General features: G+C 42.1%; 1 protein-coding gene and 1 long non-coding RNA gene across 2 annotated transcripts in view; both read left to right on the forward strand.

Moving 5' to 3' along the window:
• Window positions 1-8489, forward strand: part of rogdi (rogdi atypical leucine zipper) — a 40038-nt gene extending 31549 nt beyond the window's left edge. Inside the window, exon 10 of the mRNA XM_017040705.2 lies at window positions 8210-8489. Within this exon, the coding sequence (XP_016896194.1) occupies window positions 8210-8363 (154 nt within the window). The 3' untranslated portion in view covers window positions 8364-8489. The remainder of the gene's footprint in view (window positions 1-8209) is intronic.
• Window positions 8490-8590: 101 nt separating this feature from the next.
• On the forward strand, window positions 8591-9937 carry LOC103392557 (uncharacterized). The gene is made up of 2 exons (XR_522928.3): window positions 8591-9417; window positions 9668-9937. It is a non-coding gene; the product is annotated as an uncharacterized LOC103392557 (long non-coding RNA).
• The last annotated feature ends 7616 nt before the right edge of the window (window positions 9938-17553 follow it).

The following is a 17553-nucleotide window of genomic DNA, read 5'->3' on the forward strand; positions in this document are numbered from 1 at the left end:
GACAGCGGAGAATGAAACATCTCTGTTGTTATGCACAAGTAGCTGAAGTTCGTCTACTTTGTTGGGCAGTGAGTGCAGGTGTATAAAATCCGCTGCAGCGCAGCCGTACGAGCACACCGGCTTGTTTCCCTCTCTTCCGACGCATCGCTGCTTTGACAATGACCAGGGCGCCTTTGAGTAAAATATCCAAAATGTCGGTTGAAGAGGATAGTAACTCAGGGAATAAATCCAGTGGAGTTGTTGCATGGATGTTTATAAGTTCATCCCTGTTGTAAAAAAAAAAAATTAGAAAAAAAACTAGAGCAAACACGGGGGTAAAAACACAAAAACAGTAAAAGGAGCGGTGCACAAAACACCGTGTCGACCATCCGCGGCACCATCGAGTTGGATTAACAGTGTGTACAGCTATGTCCCCATGGTGAAAGACACTTTAGTCAGTTTGGCCGAAACAGTCCTGGAGCTAGGAGAGGGCATCCTTAGGTCACGTGGTGATGGTCTTTGTCAGGGGAGTGGACAGGGGAGTGTTGATGGTGTCTACTAGCAGCATGAGAGCTACACACGTTTTAGCATGTGGTGGTATGTAAGCAGCCGTGATTAGCACGGTTGTTAGCTCTCGAGAAAGAATAAAGGTACGGCACCTAACTGTGACGGACTCTAGGTCCTGTGAACAATGTTCTCTTCCCGGAGTTCTCATTGCGGTCCCAGCGTTGTATGGTGCGGCTATCCAGCTGCACGGCAACATCAGTATTATGTATAAGCTGAGGTTTTTGCCCACTCCTGTAAGTTCTGCATTACGATGTAGTTGTCCTTTTTCTTGCATATTATGCACAGGGCTGGAAGGACGGGGCCAGAGCTCGCGATGGGCAGGCCTGACCTCGAACTTGGTTTCTTTGTCGGACTTGGAGTCGTCATGCTCGATGTTGATGGGATGGCCTCACTTCTTGAGCGGTCTTCCATATCTTCTCTCGCCTTTTCACTTTTGCAATTGCACTCTTGTCAATAAACCTCCGGTAGCATGTGAGATGGTAAGCAGCATTCTCAGGAATGCTTTCGAACTCCAAATCCAGGCAGTGTTTGTAGTTTTCAGCTATGTATCGGCACTTACCCCTCGACCCGAGCCACCGCTGTAGACTCTTCCTGTACGTATTCCACCGTGCAAGTGTGAAATCCTGAATTTTTTGGTGCTTCACAGAGGCTATGTGTATATAGCACTGTTCGTGTCTTGAAGATTTAGTTTTTTTTTACTCATTTTTTATGGGTTTTCCTCTTCGGTACTGCTAGATGAACTCTGCAGGCAGCGATCTTGCTTTTCTGTTTACCAAACGTTGCTACCCTATTGGTGTAGTCCAGTCACCATGCCACCTCTCGCACACCAAAATCTTATTGCGCCCTGAAGATGCTAGTTCTGTAAAAAAATGCTTTGTTATAAAGAATGTGCAGGATTTTTTGCGATGAACTTTTTGCTGTAAGCCTAACATAACTCATGTTATGTAACATAATGAACTAAAGATTGTGTAGCTTGCAGACGTCGGAGCGGAACCTTAATTCTTGCGGTAGGGGAGAAGTGCCTGAATACTATGTATAAAGTCCTTACTAAAGCCGAAACTTTGGATTACTAAACAGAGACATTCCCACCCAACTGAATCAAAAGCTTTTTCCTATATTGTCTATTATGTTTGTCTATTCTTGATGAACAATGGCATTATGGGTTCCATTCTTTTTGCTAGGATGGTGGCATGAAATATGTAATCTGTATTTAATACACTGACAGGTCTGTACCCTTTACAGTCCATCCTGTCCTATTTACCTTCTTTGGGGATCAATGAAATAATGGCCTCTCTCCAAGATGGAAGGGGACGGCCTCCTTTCAAAATATAATTAAAACTAGGCTCCAACAAAGGGAGTAGGTAGTCTCTCATTGACTTATACCATTCTGGAGGGAAACCGTCCATGCCAGGTGACTTGTTAATGTTCACACTTGAGGTGGTTTTGCTTATCCATCCATCCATCCATCCATTTTCATCCGCTTATCTGTTACCGGGTCGCGGGGGCCACCCAAATCACATTGCACCGTACCAACCCCCCAAACCTTCCTGCAGGAAGGTACCAAACTCCCTAACCGGGATTCGAACTTGTCCAGGAGGTGAACCCTTGGGTTCCACACCAAAGACAGAGACATTGCCTCTGGGCCAAAGCGCCACTGCTTATTTCCTCCTTTGTTATTATTGTAAGATGAGTTAGCTTCTTTACCCTAAGATCTAGGGAGCTCAAAAATGTTATTAACCTGCTCTAGTTGAGAATATAATGATTTGTAATATATTTCAAATGCTTCTTGTATACCTTCCAGATTCTTAATAATTTTATTTGTAACTGGGTCTCTGATCTTGTGGATAGAGTTTTCTGCCAGTTGTTTTCTGAGCCAAGCCAATCATTTTGCTGCTCTAGGGCCAGCCTCATAATATTTTTGTTTCATGAACCTTATATTCTTTTCCACCTCCTCACCTAATATTTTATCTATTTCCTGTTTGGTATGTCTGATTTGTTGTATAATAGAAGGTTCTTTATATATTGTGTGCGTTTGCTCCAGATCTCACAATTTTTTCCTGTAGACTAGGTAATTTTTGCGATTTGATCTTTTTGAGTGCAGCTGTCTTGGCAATAATCTTCCCCGTGAGAATGACTTTAGCTGCATCCCATAATATGCTAGGGTTTACTTCGTCATTATCATTTTCCTGTATGTATAATGCCAGGTCCTTCTGCATTGAACTTCTAAATGTAGGATCATTCAACATGCCAGTATTACGTCACCACAAAGTCTTTTGCTGTCTTCCATCTAAATGGAAGGTTAGAGAAATCCCTGAGTGGTCTGAGAGATCCATCTGCCTTAGATATTGGTTGCATATAAGGAGGAATTCAGAAGTAGATTAAATCCCCCTGCACAAATAAGAGTCCCATATGTTTCTGATGTAATCAGTCCAAACACCTTCTTGAAAAAGTGGTGGTGCATAAACATTAAATAGTGTTACCTCTTTTGGTCAATTTTTCCATTAACCATAATGAATTTTCCCTCTTTATCATTAATTTGAGAAATTAATTTGAATTCCTAAAACCCATTTTCCTAATTTTTTTATGTTCAATATCTGAAAGGTTTGTCTTCTGCCAAAATGCCATGTCTATCTTCTCCCTTATTATTTTAGCCATTATTTTGCTTCTTTGGATGATGTTATTCAGCCCATTTACATTCTGCAACAATATGCTACAGTGTTGATAATGCATCAGTTTTACACAAAACATTTCTGTTGTAACACCCCGGACCAACGGTAATTAACAAAACAGTGTAGAACAGTAGAACGCAATAAACTGTACTGTAATGCAATAAGATAATGGGGAAATTATGATGAAATATCTCACTTATCCCTTGCTGTGCCTCCTAGTTCTGTTCTGCAATACTCTCAGCTTCTCCCGGATCTGTTCCTGCAACCGGTGTTTTTCTTCGGGGCAGGCCTCAGTTACTTCCCAGGGTAGAAGCTGCAGCGTCTCCTCTGAGACGTCTTTGCTCTTGATCCTGCCAGGGATCTCGCCAACCGCGTATCCTCTTCTCCGCAGATCTTCTGCAGCTTGTGCAGCGCTGTTGTACATTACGGGGCCCGTTTGTTTTTTCGAAGCTGCATGGAAGACCTTATCTTTCACAGAGAACTAGATGAAATGAACCAGTGCGGTGGGGCGCTCCGAGGTGGTTTCGGCATCTTCGGGAATGCCATAGATCCTGATGTTATTACGTCTGGAGCGCCCCTGCAGGTCAGATACTTTTTACTTATTACATAGCCCATATCCTCCTTTCTTGCCTTTATCCCCATTCCCCATCAAAGCGAAGATTATTTGTTTGTTTGTGTGTTGTAATAATGAGTAAATACAATTGAATTTAAGGCTGATACCTGGAGCTAAGTAACTATGCTGCCATGTCGTGTTGCGTGTCGCCCGGAAGTCCAAAACGCTGTTTATAAATAGATAGATAGATTACGTATGTACCGTTGAGCTCAGTGTGGCTGATAATAAAGACCCCAACTTCCCTGTTTCTGTTTACCTCTGCTGCGGACAAGCACAAAGTAAAGGGAGTTAGCCCCGGAGCTAATGTTAGTTTCGAATATTGGTTCTTTTGCCTAAATACATTTTGCATGTATTACAATAGCCTGACCTGCACTAAAAAGTGCAAAAACTAAATTTATCTGCCTGCACTTCAAGGATGCCTGCAATTGGTTGGATTCTGAACGATGTTTTATTTTTAAATATGTGGCAGATTCTCTCTGCCACATCTGTCTATGACTTGACAAGATGCTTGCCTTGGTCACGTGTCTTACCTATATCCGCTACCTTCTGAAAGGGTCTGCTGTGGCCGGTAACACAAAATACATTACCACTAAATTGAAACCTTCAAGCTAGCAAAATAATCAAAATACAAATGTCTTTTGGAAAGTTTTTTTGCACAGACTAAAAGAGCCAATGAGGAGACAGAATTAGTGCCTACGACCTCATAAAAAAGAAGCTGCATTTAACAGACTATTACAGTAGCCTGACTTGAAATATGGATTTATTGCGACAGGTTGTTCCCAGGCACCAAGGCCACTCTGCATAATATGCAGCGAATGACTCTTTTATGAGGCAATGAAGCCTCCAAAACGGGTTCGCTACTTGGAGAACATTCTGCATTAAAAGACAAGCCTTTAGAGTATTTTGGAGAAAAAAAAATTGGGAGCAAGAAGGACAGAAGCAATTGCTGTGGTCAACCACATCAACAAATTCGGGTGCACTCAGAGCATCATTCTTGGTGGCTAACCGTATTGCTAAGGGTAAGAAGGAAAGTGGAACTTGTCACACAACGAATTGTGACCTCTGCTTTTAACCCATCACCAAAGTGAACAGTGGGCAGCTTTTAGTGCCCGGGGAGTAGTGTGTGAGTACGGTGCCATGCTCAGAGCACCTTAGTGGTAACTTGGCAGCTGGTGGACCCAAATATGCTTCCTTAACCACTAAGCCACCACTGCCTCAAAGGTGAAGAAGCCATTCACATTGAAAAATTGTTCCTTTCCGCCGCTATAGACATTTGCCATGATATTCTAGGAGAGGCTGCAGTAAAAAAAAGATAGCAGAGATACCTCTTTTGGTTAAAACTGTTACTGGGTGCATAAGGGAAATATCAGAGGACATTGAGACACAATTGTTGGAGAGTATTATATATATATATATATATACATCACAGTGGTACGTACTCCATGTTGACGAGTCCACAAATATTGACAACAAAGCAATAGCTTTTTATTTAACTGTGATATATTTATCAGGAGGATGTTCTTAAGGATATGTTATGTGCACTATTGTTGCCAACCAGAACCACAGCCCCAGAACCATTCAAGTTGCTGGATAATTATTTTTCAGGAAAATTGAAATGGTCATTTTGTGTTTACTGCTCAGATTAAATACGTTGCACCTGTACAGGGGTTGAACAATCAAACTGAAACACTGGCCAGTTTAGTGTTGGAGGTTTAATAGCTAAATTTGACCACCTTGGCGGCCAAGCTTCATTGATTGCACATTGCACACCAGTAAGAGCAGAGTGTGAAGGTTCAATTAGCAGAGTAAAAGCACAGTTTTGCTTAAAATATTGCAATGCACACAACATTATGGGTGACATATCGGAGTTCAATAGAGAGAACAAATTGTTGGTGCACGTCTTGCTGGCGCATCTGTGACAAAGACAACAAGTCTTTTTGATGTATCAAAGGCCACGGTATCCAGGCTAATGTCACCTTACCACCAAGAAGGACGAACCACATCCAACAGGAGTAACTGTGGACGCAAGAGGAAGCTGTCTGAAAGGGATGTCCGGGTGCTAACCCGGATTGTGTCCAAAAAACATAAAACAGCAGCTGCCTAACTCACCACAGAATTAAATGTGCACCTCAACTCTCCTGTTTCCACCAAAACTGTCCATCGGGAACTCCACAGGGTCAATATACATGGCTGGGCTGCTATATCCAAACCTTTGGTCACCAGGCGTTTCGGTTTCATTGTCCAACGCCTGTATGTGCCTCTGTACATTGTGTTTTTCACAGGGAAACAGTGGTTAGCAGAAAAATGCCATTGTAACTTATGCGTATTGGATAATGTTATGAACCACATTAAAGCACACACCCTTAACTTGCACCTGTTAGAGCAGCTTTGTGAGGAGATGGCACAGACACCTTCTTTTATACACTGAAATGATATGGTTATCGCTGGGAGATCGCTGGCCAGAGTGTTAGAATTATGGAACTGCTGCATAGATTTCTGTTGGAATAAGTCACTGCTAGCTGCACATTTCAGTGACAAGGAATGGGTAACAAAACTCGCTTACCTGTGTGACTTATTCACCTGATCAATGAACTCTGTCACATCAGGGAAAAATGACAACTGTGTTCAAGATGGTAGATAATGTAGCTGCATTTTGTGGGGACAGCGCATCAACAGAGGTATAATTGATATGTTTCAAACATTAGCAGGAATTATGGAAGTGACCTAAGCCGGAGCCTTTATTCTCCCAGCTGGTGCATGATCACCTTTCTTTGCTTATAAAAGAGTCGGGCATTACTTCCCAACCACAAAAAAACCTGAAAAAACTGACCCATTTGCCAACAAACCAGGGGAATCCAGCACCAGCAGAAGTATGGTTAAGAGAACCTCTATGCCAGAGTTTTGGATTAAAGTCGTGGCAGAATACCCTGAGATCGCCAGATCTCCCAACAGCAGTGATAGCAACCAAAACAAAATTACAGAGCGAACCAAACCCACTTTGGATGCCATTGTCTGCCATTAAGGGTTATGTTAAGTTGTATTTTTCTTGCACTTTATATTTATTTTTCTTGTGTATCTTGTGTTGAAGTCCTGTTTAGACCAGAGTGTGAGGCCATTACTCATGTTATGATGTTGGAACCATGTTACAAGGATGCTGCTAATAAAGTTGCATACATAGTGGATTTACATTTATTTTCAAATTTAGAAAACACAAGGAGGCTTCGAGATCTCCATTGCATTTTCCCCATTATAAATAACTTAAAACCAATAAATTCGTTCTAGCCCCCAGAAATATTAAATTAGTGAGCGAGACAGCATGACAGAGTGTCGGGCCACCTAGCATAAGAGAAGGACTGGGAGTGAGGACTTGATTTAGATAATAGAACCCCCCCCACCCCCCCCCCCCCCCCCCCCCCCCCCCCCCCCCACCCCAAGTACAAGCAAGGGACAGTGAGAGCGACAGTGTTGAGTGGAATGAAAGAGCTCCATTGAGCACTCATAACTTGATGTTTCCTCGTATCACAAGGAAAATCTGCCAAAAGTTGCTTACTCGTAACTTGGAAAACTCATATTTTGGGTAACTTGTATCTCCAAGCCGGTCGTATCATTTTATTTAGTTGTATTCATCCGCCACAACTTAAAGACCAGTCTGTGAAAGTATTGTCAGACATTAAACCGGTCCGTGGCATAACAGCGAGTGAGTGAATGTGCGAAGAAGTGAAGAGTCTTAATTGGCAGCTAATGCTGTGACAGTGGCTCTGTTTGGATGTTTGTCCATCCTTTATTTTTACAAATAAAATCAATCCAGTAAGTGCAAGATGATGAAACAAAACACTACAGTAGGTAATAGATTCAGTGTGTTGTAAAATGAGTAAAAGTTAAGTTTAAGTAAAAGTTATAACTTGTATATTTTTTACTTAAGGAGTACCAGGGTTCAACAGTCTTACAGCTGTCTGGAAAAAGGCAGTTTCTAAGCCTGGTCCGGTTACTCCCCAGCATCCTTCCCAAGGGAAAATAGACTAAATGTTTACGTGCATGAAGGGTGGAGTCATGATGCATTTGGCCCTTCTTCTACATCTGATGGTGTAATGTCCAAAGTGGAGGACAAGCTGTATCCCATGATCCCCATCACATATCTTTGCAGAGCCTTCTTTACTGCAACATCTGTTATCCCAAATGTTTTAGTTGTAACTAAATGACACTGCAAAAGTTTTTGTCTTCTTGCCCCACATTAAGCATACCAAAATATCTCAAAAGGCATGTCTGAAACTTTGTGAAAACAACTTAAAAAAGAATGCTAATGATTTTTAAATGATCTTTTGCTAGATTTTATTTTCATTTTTTAATTGCCACATTCTGTTTTTACTTGTTTTCTTCTCAGTGACTACAAAAACAATCGTTTTGAAGTGAGCCAGGTTCACAAGGTGGAGTGTGTGGTTCCCTGGCTCAATGACACACTGTTGTTCTTCACCATTTGCTTGCAGCTTTGTCAACAGCTCAAGGACAAGGTGAATTACCACAATTTCAAAAAATAACATTGACTGATTGATTGTTAGATGACAGGAATGATTGATTGTTTATTTTGTTTGTGATGAGTTTATGGACTCCATGAGGCTACATTATGATTATATAATTTGAAAACATTTTACAGGGATTAAGTGGATGCTAATGGCTGGATAGAGCTACTTTATTTCTAGTTAAACATGTGGTGCCACAACTTAAAGACCAGTCTGTGAAAGTATTGTCAGACATTAAACCGGTCCGTGGCATAACAGCGAGTGAGTGAATGTGCGAAGAAGTGAAGAGTCTTAATTGGCAGCTAATGCTGTGACAGTGGCTCTGTTTGGATGTTTGTCCATCCTTTATTTTTACAAATAAAATCAATCCAGTAAGTGCAAGATGATGAAACAAAACACTACAGTAGGTAATAGATTCAGTGTGTTGTAAAATGAGTAAAAGTTAAGTTTAAGTAAAAGTTATAACTTGTATATTTTTTACTTAAGGAGTACCAGGGTTCAACAGTCTTACAGCTGTCTGGAAAAAGGCAGTTTCTAAGCCTGGTCCGGTTACTCCCCAGCATCCTTCCCAAGGGAAAATAGACTAAATGTTTACGTGCATGAAGGGTGGAGTCATGATGCATTTGGCCCTTCTTCTACATCTGATGGTGTAATGTCCAAAGTGGAGGACAAGCTGTATCCCATGATCCCCATCACATATCTTTGCAGAGCCTTCTTTACTGCAACATCTGTTATCCCAAATGTTTTAGTTGTAACTAAATGACACTGCAAAAGTTTTTGTCTTCTTGCCCCACATTAAGCATACCAAAATATCTCAAAAGGCATGTCTGAAACTTTGTGAAAACAACTTAAAAAAGAATGCTAATGATTTTTAAATGATCTTTTGCTAGATTTTATTTTCATTTTTTAATTGCCACATTCTGTTTTTACTTGTTTTCTTCTCAGTGACTACAAAAACAATCGTTTTGAAGTGAGCCAGGTTCACAAGGTGGAGTGTGTGGTTCCCTGGCTCAATGACACACTGTTGTTCTTCACCATTTGCTTGCAGCTTTGTCAACAGCTCAAGGACAAGGTGAATTACCACAATTTCAAAAAATAACATTGACTGATTGATTGTTAGATGACAGGAATGATTGATTGTTTATTTTGTTTGTGATGAGTTTATGGACTCCATGAGGCTACATTATGATTATATAATTTGAAAACATTTTACAGGGATTAAGTGGATGCTAATGGCTGGATAGAGCTACTTTATTTCTAGTTAAACATGTGGTGACTAAAGCTAAATGAAACTAAATGTTTCTGCTTTTATTTCATTACAGATTTCAATCTTCTCTAGCATTTGGAAATATCGACCTCTTTGATCAACCACCAGTCAGTCCTTCATATCAACAATTCAACGATACATCGATAGATTAAACTGCATTATATATGTATATATAATTTTAATCCATGTAGTACATTCATTCAGTTCAAGGTGTGCTTTTTAGATTATGTAAGACAGTCAAACTAAATTTATGTTTGCTGACTACCTTCCCTGTAATGTGTGGTTTTATCATAAAGCACTGAATTAAACTTCTAAAGATAGCAGATATGTGTTGTTAATTTATTGTTAATTTTTTTTTTTTCAAAAAATCCTCAAACAGGATCACTGGTTTTTCAGAACCTGATCAACATTTTAGTGATACTTTCAACACAAAGAATTTGACACATGGTGTCATTTCTGATCTCAATACAATACAAGAGTGGCCACTCTTGTATTGAATGCACATAAACATTCTAACCAAGCAAACACAACAAGCAATCATAAAATAAAAACCTAAAAACTTCAAATTGTCATTTTAAAGCCTGTTTATTGTTTTGTCTAATCTGATAGTAAAGTTATGTCATGGAGTAATTAAATGATCACATTGACAGAGGAGGAACTACATGGACACACATCCACCATAAAGTACTGTAAATCAACATACATTATTTCTGTAGCTGTTGCCAATGAATATTTATTAGTGTTATCAAGAGAATAATAGTAAATGGAAAAATATGATATTGTGGCAGTTGAACGATGATTCTGAGGCCCAGGTGCGCTACACTTTATTCGTCTGTGACAACAGGAACAGAGAGAGAAAATGGCGCTAAGCGCCAAACTCTATGGGCACTTAACATGCCCCTTTATCCATAACCCTACTGGGTGAGAGGCATGCTCCTTGGTGCCTTCCCCCCGGACACCTCAGGTCATTGGTCAAACCCCCACCAGAGGCTTAAGTAACCTCCCATAACGGCTATGCCGAACTCCGTCGCCAACAGCTGGCTGTAGAACCACCTCTGCGGCCGGACCTGTAAAAGAGCTCTCGGCCTGTGAGGGCACAGGTCGAAACCTTGATAGGGGACGACCCCGATGGGGAACCTGGGCTGGAAACACCGCCTCGCCAGCTACCATGTGCGCCGGCTTCAGTCTGTCCAACGTCACCCGCTCCTTACGCCCCCCCCCCACATCGAGCACGAAACATTTATCTCCTGCCTCCAACACGCGCCAGCGAGGTCCGCTAGCACAAATGAACGCGGAAAACAGTGATGCAGAGGCGATGGCACAAAACCCGACTCAGGAGTGAAATGACGCGCCACAGGAAACAAGCCTAGGGCAGCACTCTCCGGCAAGAACTCACCCGGAACACGGAGTGGCTGGCCTAGGACCAACTCAGCAGGGGAAGCATCTAGATCCTCCTTAGGAGCCGAACTTAGCCCTAACATCCCCCAAGGCAGCCTATCCAACCAGTTGCCATCCACGAGCGTGACGCGCAGGGCTGCCTAGAGCAAACGATGAAACCGCTCACACAAGCCGTTAGCCTGGGGATGATACGCGGCAGTACGGTGAACCTGCATGCTAAGAGACACAGCTCAGAAATAAACTGGGGGCCCCTGTCAGAGGTGATGTCCGATGGAGTCCCGAAACGCGCGACTCAGGACACAATAAATGCGCGAGCTAAGTCCACGGCCGACATGGACGACAGAAGAACGGCCTCCGGCCACCTGGTGGTCCTATCCACCATAGTCAGCAGGTGCCATGTCACAGAGCCGTTTCCCCGAGCTGCAGGGCTGTATCTGCAGTTTTAAGGGCCCGGATGTCTTGATCGCCTGGCAGCCATGGACGAAAAATCTATCCTGAGGAACATGGGACAGATCACCACCCGTGACAAACAATCAATCGGCATTGGTGTTTCCCGACGCTGCGAATGTGCACGGAGGAGTGCAGCGCCGAGCCTTGTTGCCGAAGCGCCTGTGGAAGAAACATAGCTCACTGCTGCTCTGTCCTCGGGTGGAAACTCCCGTGACAACCACCGTCCCCGCGTCCACCGTCCTCCCCTTTGCCAGCTGTGGGGAATCTGATTCCACGCTCTGCACGGAGAAACATCTAGTAGCCAGCAGGACCCGATCTGCAAGGTAAAGGATGGATAAATCCAAAAAAAGAAACATTTCTGAAGATAACAGAATGTTTAATGTTACGTGAGCAGGTTAATTTGCTTTCACCACTGATGAAACTGGTTTACCAATTTGCTTAATATGTGGTGAAAAAAATTTGACAAAAAGTCAAATGTTGCAAGACATTTTGACAATAAACACTTTGCTTAAAAATATCCAGAGGGAGAGGAGCAGTTTTGGAACTGATGCGGATGGCTGATGCAAGCAGAAATCACTTCCTGAAGTGGATTAAGTCTGCAAATTCAACTACATGTGCTAGTTTTGTGGCTGCTCAGGAAATACTCAGGCATTTACAGATGGAGAATACATAAAGGAATCATTCATTGAAATTTCAGAACATCTATTCGCGGACTTCAAAAACAAAAATGAAATTGTGCAGAAAATAAGAGACATGCCTCTCTCTGCGAAAACTATCCAAGACAGAAATGTAAAGATGGCAGAAAACATCACCAGACAGCAAATGGAAGACATTAATTAAGCTTTGGCATACGCAATCACCTGTGATGTGTCCAAAATACAAAAATGACATTGAACAAATAGCGCTGTTCTGCCGATACGTGAACATTTGGTTAGATCTGCAGCAGGAAGCTGCTAAGACACCAAAACACAGATGTGAGGCCATTTTGGATTGTTTAAGAACCAAAGAATTAAACACCACCCACCTGGTGTCAGTGGCTACTGATGGGGCACCGAGTATAACAGAAGGGCAGACGGGCTTTGTGAATGAAATTCCATTGCATCTTGCATCAAGAAGCGTAAACATTTCCTCCGGAATGCACAGAAGTAAATGAATGTTGTCATTCAGATCGCAACAAAATAATGGCAAAAGGTTTAAATCACCGTCAGTTCCGCTAATTACTACATGAGGTGGACAGCGCGTATTATGATCTCCTGCTGCATACCAAAGTCTGGTGGCTGTCCAGAGGGGAAGTGCTGAAACTTTGCTGTGTGTCTGTGTTACCGGCGCCAGAGCTCGGGGTCTCTGGTCCGGCAGCATGAACCACTCAGGTGGCGGGCACTGAACGCGGTAAAACTGTGAATCTCTGCACCTGCATATACACATTATAAGAAAAACAAACCAACTACTCTCAGAACAATATTAACAAACAACAACTAATAACTAACAACAATTACCGTCGAAAATGCGCGCACAAACACACGGCAATACCCGATGATATACCAAAACAATACAGCACATATTTCGATATTCTACACTTACGGTTCACTTCCTGGCTTTGCCATATGTTATTACATTGTTTTGCTGAACAGACATTTACAAATAATACATCTTATAAACCAGGGGATCCAAACACAACACGAGAGCTGTTAGCTCAATCGACTGCTGCTCGGCAGGTTTATTCTCTGCACATGCGCAGAACAAAGCAGAGTAGAGACTGTGTGCTTGGACCCACTGGTGATAGAGCACCCTCTACTGGTGATAGAGCACCCTCTACTGGTGCAAGTGATAACTGTACTTAAAAAGGTTCAATTACTAACATGAAAAAGAGGGGGTGTCAGACCCACTACATCTGGAAGAGGTGAAAACTTTCTTTGGCAGCAAAGGGCTCACCTTTCCTGAGCTGGAACAGCCAGAGTGGCTGGAAAAACTACACTTCATAGTTGATATGACAGCGCACCTGAACACATTGAACACATCTCTTCAGGGAAAAGGAGGCACAGCTCTGCACATGCTGGAAGAGGTTTTGGGATTTAAGCGCAAGTTGACAGTGTTGGCGAAGGATTTACAGCGAGGTACACTCTGTCACTTCCCCTCTTTGACAGAGTTCCAACAAGCTCACAATGTGATAAATTGTCAGTATTTGCAGTCTGCAATCGCTGCAACGCAAACATCATTTGGAAAACGATTCTGTGAGTTCAGAGAGGAAAAAAACACCTTATCCTTCCCTGTCACTCCCCTGAGCATCAATCCATACCTATTGAATATGCAGGTGGCCGACACTGGCCGACATCACCGACAAGGACATATGGGTGTTGAAGTTCAAGAGCTTGACAGCTGACCTTGAAAATCTTTCAAGAATGAGAAGGCCGTTCTTGCTTAGAATCACAAATGGAGTGACATTCCAAACCTTCCCAAACCGGACAAACTTGTGTTCGGAACGTGGTATGCCATCCCCGACACCTACATAAACATAAAGAGTGTGTATATATATATATATATATATATACAAATAAATTAGAGAGTGGAGGAAATATATGTCTCAGAGTGTCTATGAAGATTCTCAGTCATCCAGGTCATGGTCAAGTTAAAAAGGTTCTGTTAGGCAACTGGACATGAATTTTCTAAAAGAAAACGTTTCACCTCTAATCCAAGAGGCTACTTCAGTTCTAACTGGTGATGGGGAGTACAGCAAATAAATACTCTAGGTGAGAAAGAATAAAGGCCTTGACTGTGAAAGTGTAAACAGTCTGAAGGGTCGTTGTGGTCCCCATCAAAACGGTTTCGGTCACCTGCCTCTTTGTTATGTGAACTGGGGTGAAACTTTTGGGTATTGTTCCTAAAAGTGCTTTGTAAGTGGGTGATAGGTTGTGTCTGAGTCCACCTCCTCTGTTGAGTGATGGTTTTTCCAAGTTGACAAAAATGGCTTTTTTTACCCCTCTCTCAAACCATTGGTCTTCCCTGGCCAAAATATGTACATTGACTGAGAATCTTCATAGACATGTTTCCACACACTTTGGGATGGATACCCTCCACCTTGTGCGGGAGTATGAGAAAACTTCCAGAAAATTTGCAGGAAACTTGGAAGGACAGGCAGTGGTAGATTTTACAAAGAGAATGGAAATGGATGTGGTAAACACCTATTTCTAAAAGAAAGAGGAATACAGGGTGATTTACAAGAGTGGAGGCAGGTCCACACAGATAGATTGTATTTTATGTAGAAGAGGTAATCTGAAGGATATTAGATACTGTAAGGTGGTGGCTGGCGAGAGTGTAGCCAAACAACATTGGATGGTAATGTGCAAGATGACGATGGAGGTGAAAAAAAGGAAGAGAGGGAAGACACAACAGAAAATGGTGGAAACTAAGGAAAGAGAAATGATGTGAAGACTTCAGGAAGGAAGGGCAGTTCTGGGCCGTGTTGAGGAATTCCCTGATGGTTGGGAGACTACAGCTGCAGTGATTAGGGAGACAGGTGTGATAGAGAAAAACATCATGTAGACCAGAATAACAGGAAACGCCAACCATTGACAAGAAGAAGCTGTTGCTATATTTTGACGTTCAACAGGCCAAATTGATGCCAAAATAACAGAAAGACTGGAGACAGGCACATGCAAGAACAGGTCAAGATGACCTGGGTAAATGAACATGTTTATCCGGTTGCTAGATGAATGTGAGCCAAGTATTAGGCAACATCCTCATGTTGACGTCTGACTGTCACGTCTGTCTGTTTCCTTTTCCTGCTGTGTGGGGTAATCTTTGTGAACACACTCACCTGTCTGTAATTAGCTTCACTTGTGTCACCTGGTGCTCCCTGTGTATATATACCTATCTCCCTCACCCTGTCCTTGTTGGATCATTGTAGTTGGATCAGTGTGTAAGTAAGTGACTGTGTTGTGTATTGCAGCTGGTTAGTGGTGTAGCTGCTCCTAATCTAGTCTGTCCCTATGCTCAGTCAAGTTCCTAGTTTGTCCTGTTCTTGTGTAGAAGTGAGTTTTTGTTGTTTTTGCTCTTTCAAATAAACTACCTGCACCAGTACTGCATTTGGGTCCTGCCTGCTTCCTGCAATGTCATTGCCCACACGTGACACTGACCATGTTTGGTCAGAATAACAGCCAAATGTTACGTAACACTGTTTTGTCTATGCCTATAAGAAGGATCAGCATGTATCAGAAGTTGGGATTTGTTGGTGAATGTTCAGATGAAATTCGTTTTCGGACCTGCCATGGTCAGTAACCTTTAATACAATAAATCCCCCGAGACGGAGAAGTGTGTCCTGGTCTGCCTCATTTGTAGACATCTCTTTCTAAAATACAGGTAGGATGGTGCTAGGTATGTCCTCTGGGCAGAGAAAGGAAGACAACGAGACCTGGTGGTGGAATGATGAGGTCCAGGAGAGGAGAGTTTGGACACAAAGGAAGGAGAAAATGAGTTGTAAAGATTGGCGAGACAGAGAAATCGAGCTGGGAAGGATGTGCAGCAGGTGAGGTTGGGAATGGCAATGTAACCAGTCAGGAAAGGAGTACTTTTAGGAGTTGTTGAATAAGGACAATGAAAGGGAACGTAGGAATGAGGAGCCAGAAACGATTAGGAAGAAGGTAGATCAGATTAGACAGGATGAAGTAAGAAAAGCCCTGAAGAGGATGAAGAGTGGAAAATCAATTGGTCCTGATAACATACCAGTGGAAGTATGGAAGTGCTTAGGGGAAGTGGCAGTAGATTTGTTGACTAGGTTCTTCAAAAGAATTTTATAAACTGACAAGATCCCTGATGATTGGAGGAAAAGTGTTCTGGTGCCAATTTATAAGAATATTTAGAATTTAAAAATAATTTTGAATTTTTGTAGTCTGTTTTGGCGCGAGGGATATATCACTTTGGATCGCGTAGTTAATTTCATTCATGAACAGTTACAAACATCTGGCCAACTCTGTGGGTACAGGTGGATTTACACAAAATGCAAGGATAATGGATTACACGTCAAGAAAGAAGATGTACGCTTAATTCTAAAAGAACTTGACCCAAGGGGTGTTGAATTCAGAGGAAGGAGACGTCCCCATCGCCAATGCTACTTTGCAAAAGGGCCCAATTATAGAAGAATAGAATAGTCTTTATTGTCATTATGTTTGGTTAAAACAACGAAATTGGGGAAGGCTTCTCTGCAGGTGTATCACAGATACATACATACAAACATTACTCTGCTGTAATGGTTACTTAAAGAAACAACAAAACAAAACAAAAACAACAAGCAGTGATCAGCACTACAACAACAACAGCAGCAGCAAGAAATTTCCTTTAAATATTAATAATATTAAGATTTAGTGCGTGTGTGAGCTCAGTCTGATGATGGCTTGGGGAAAGAAGCTGTCTCTCAGCCTGTTGTCCGGGTTCTGATGGACCTGTAACGCCTGCCTGATGGAAACAGTTTAAAGAAATTATGTGCGGGGTGGGATACATCCAGAGTAATCCGTTCTGCCCTGCTGAGGCATCGAGAGGTGTAGATGTCCTTCAGGGAGGGTAGGGGCCAGCCAATAATCCTCTGGGCCGTCTTCACCACTCCCTGTAGCCTCCTCTGTTCTGCCTCAGTACAGAGAGTGAACCACACCGAGATGAAGTAGGTGAGTATGCTCTCAATGGAGCAGCGTGTCAAGAAAGGTTGAGCTCAGTATCCAAAGGTCATAAACCGAGTGTATCATAGCAGGCTATAAAAATATAGTTCCGCATTTTGGCTAAAAGAAAGGGGAACATGTGTCAAAATGTGTTACAAAAACATGTTGAGACATGTCTCTGATCCAGGGAAGTTCAACAGGTCAAAAAGTGTTTTATAAAACACAAGATTAGGGGAAAGAATAGTGATTTATATAATGAAGCATATTAAGAATGTGTGATTTCTTGAAATAAAATCATTTATACTTTTTGAATATATCTGCAGGTAGGTAGCAAGATAGGGAAAGCTTCTGAATAAGACTAAAAGAATGATCCTCTGACTTGAAGTGGTTGATATAAGTCAGATGCTAAAATCAATGAGTTTAGAAATGTTGTGATTAACATTATGAT

Source organism: Cynoglossus semilaevis, chromosome 17 (genome assembly GCF_000523025.1).
Source record: "Cynoglossus semilaevis isolate Cse_v1.0 chromosome 17, Cse_v1.0, whole genome shotgun sequence".
Lineage (NCBI taxonomy): Eukaryota > Metazoa > Chordata > Actinopteri > Pleuronectiformes > Cynoglossidae > Cynoglossus > Cynoglossus semilaevis.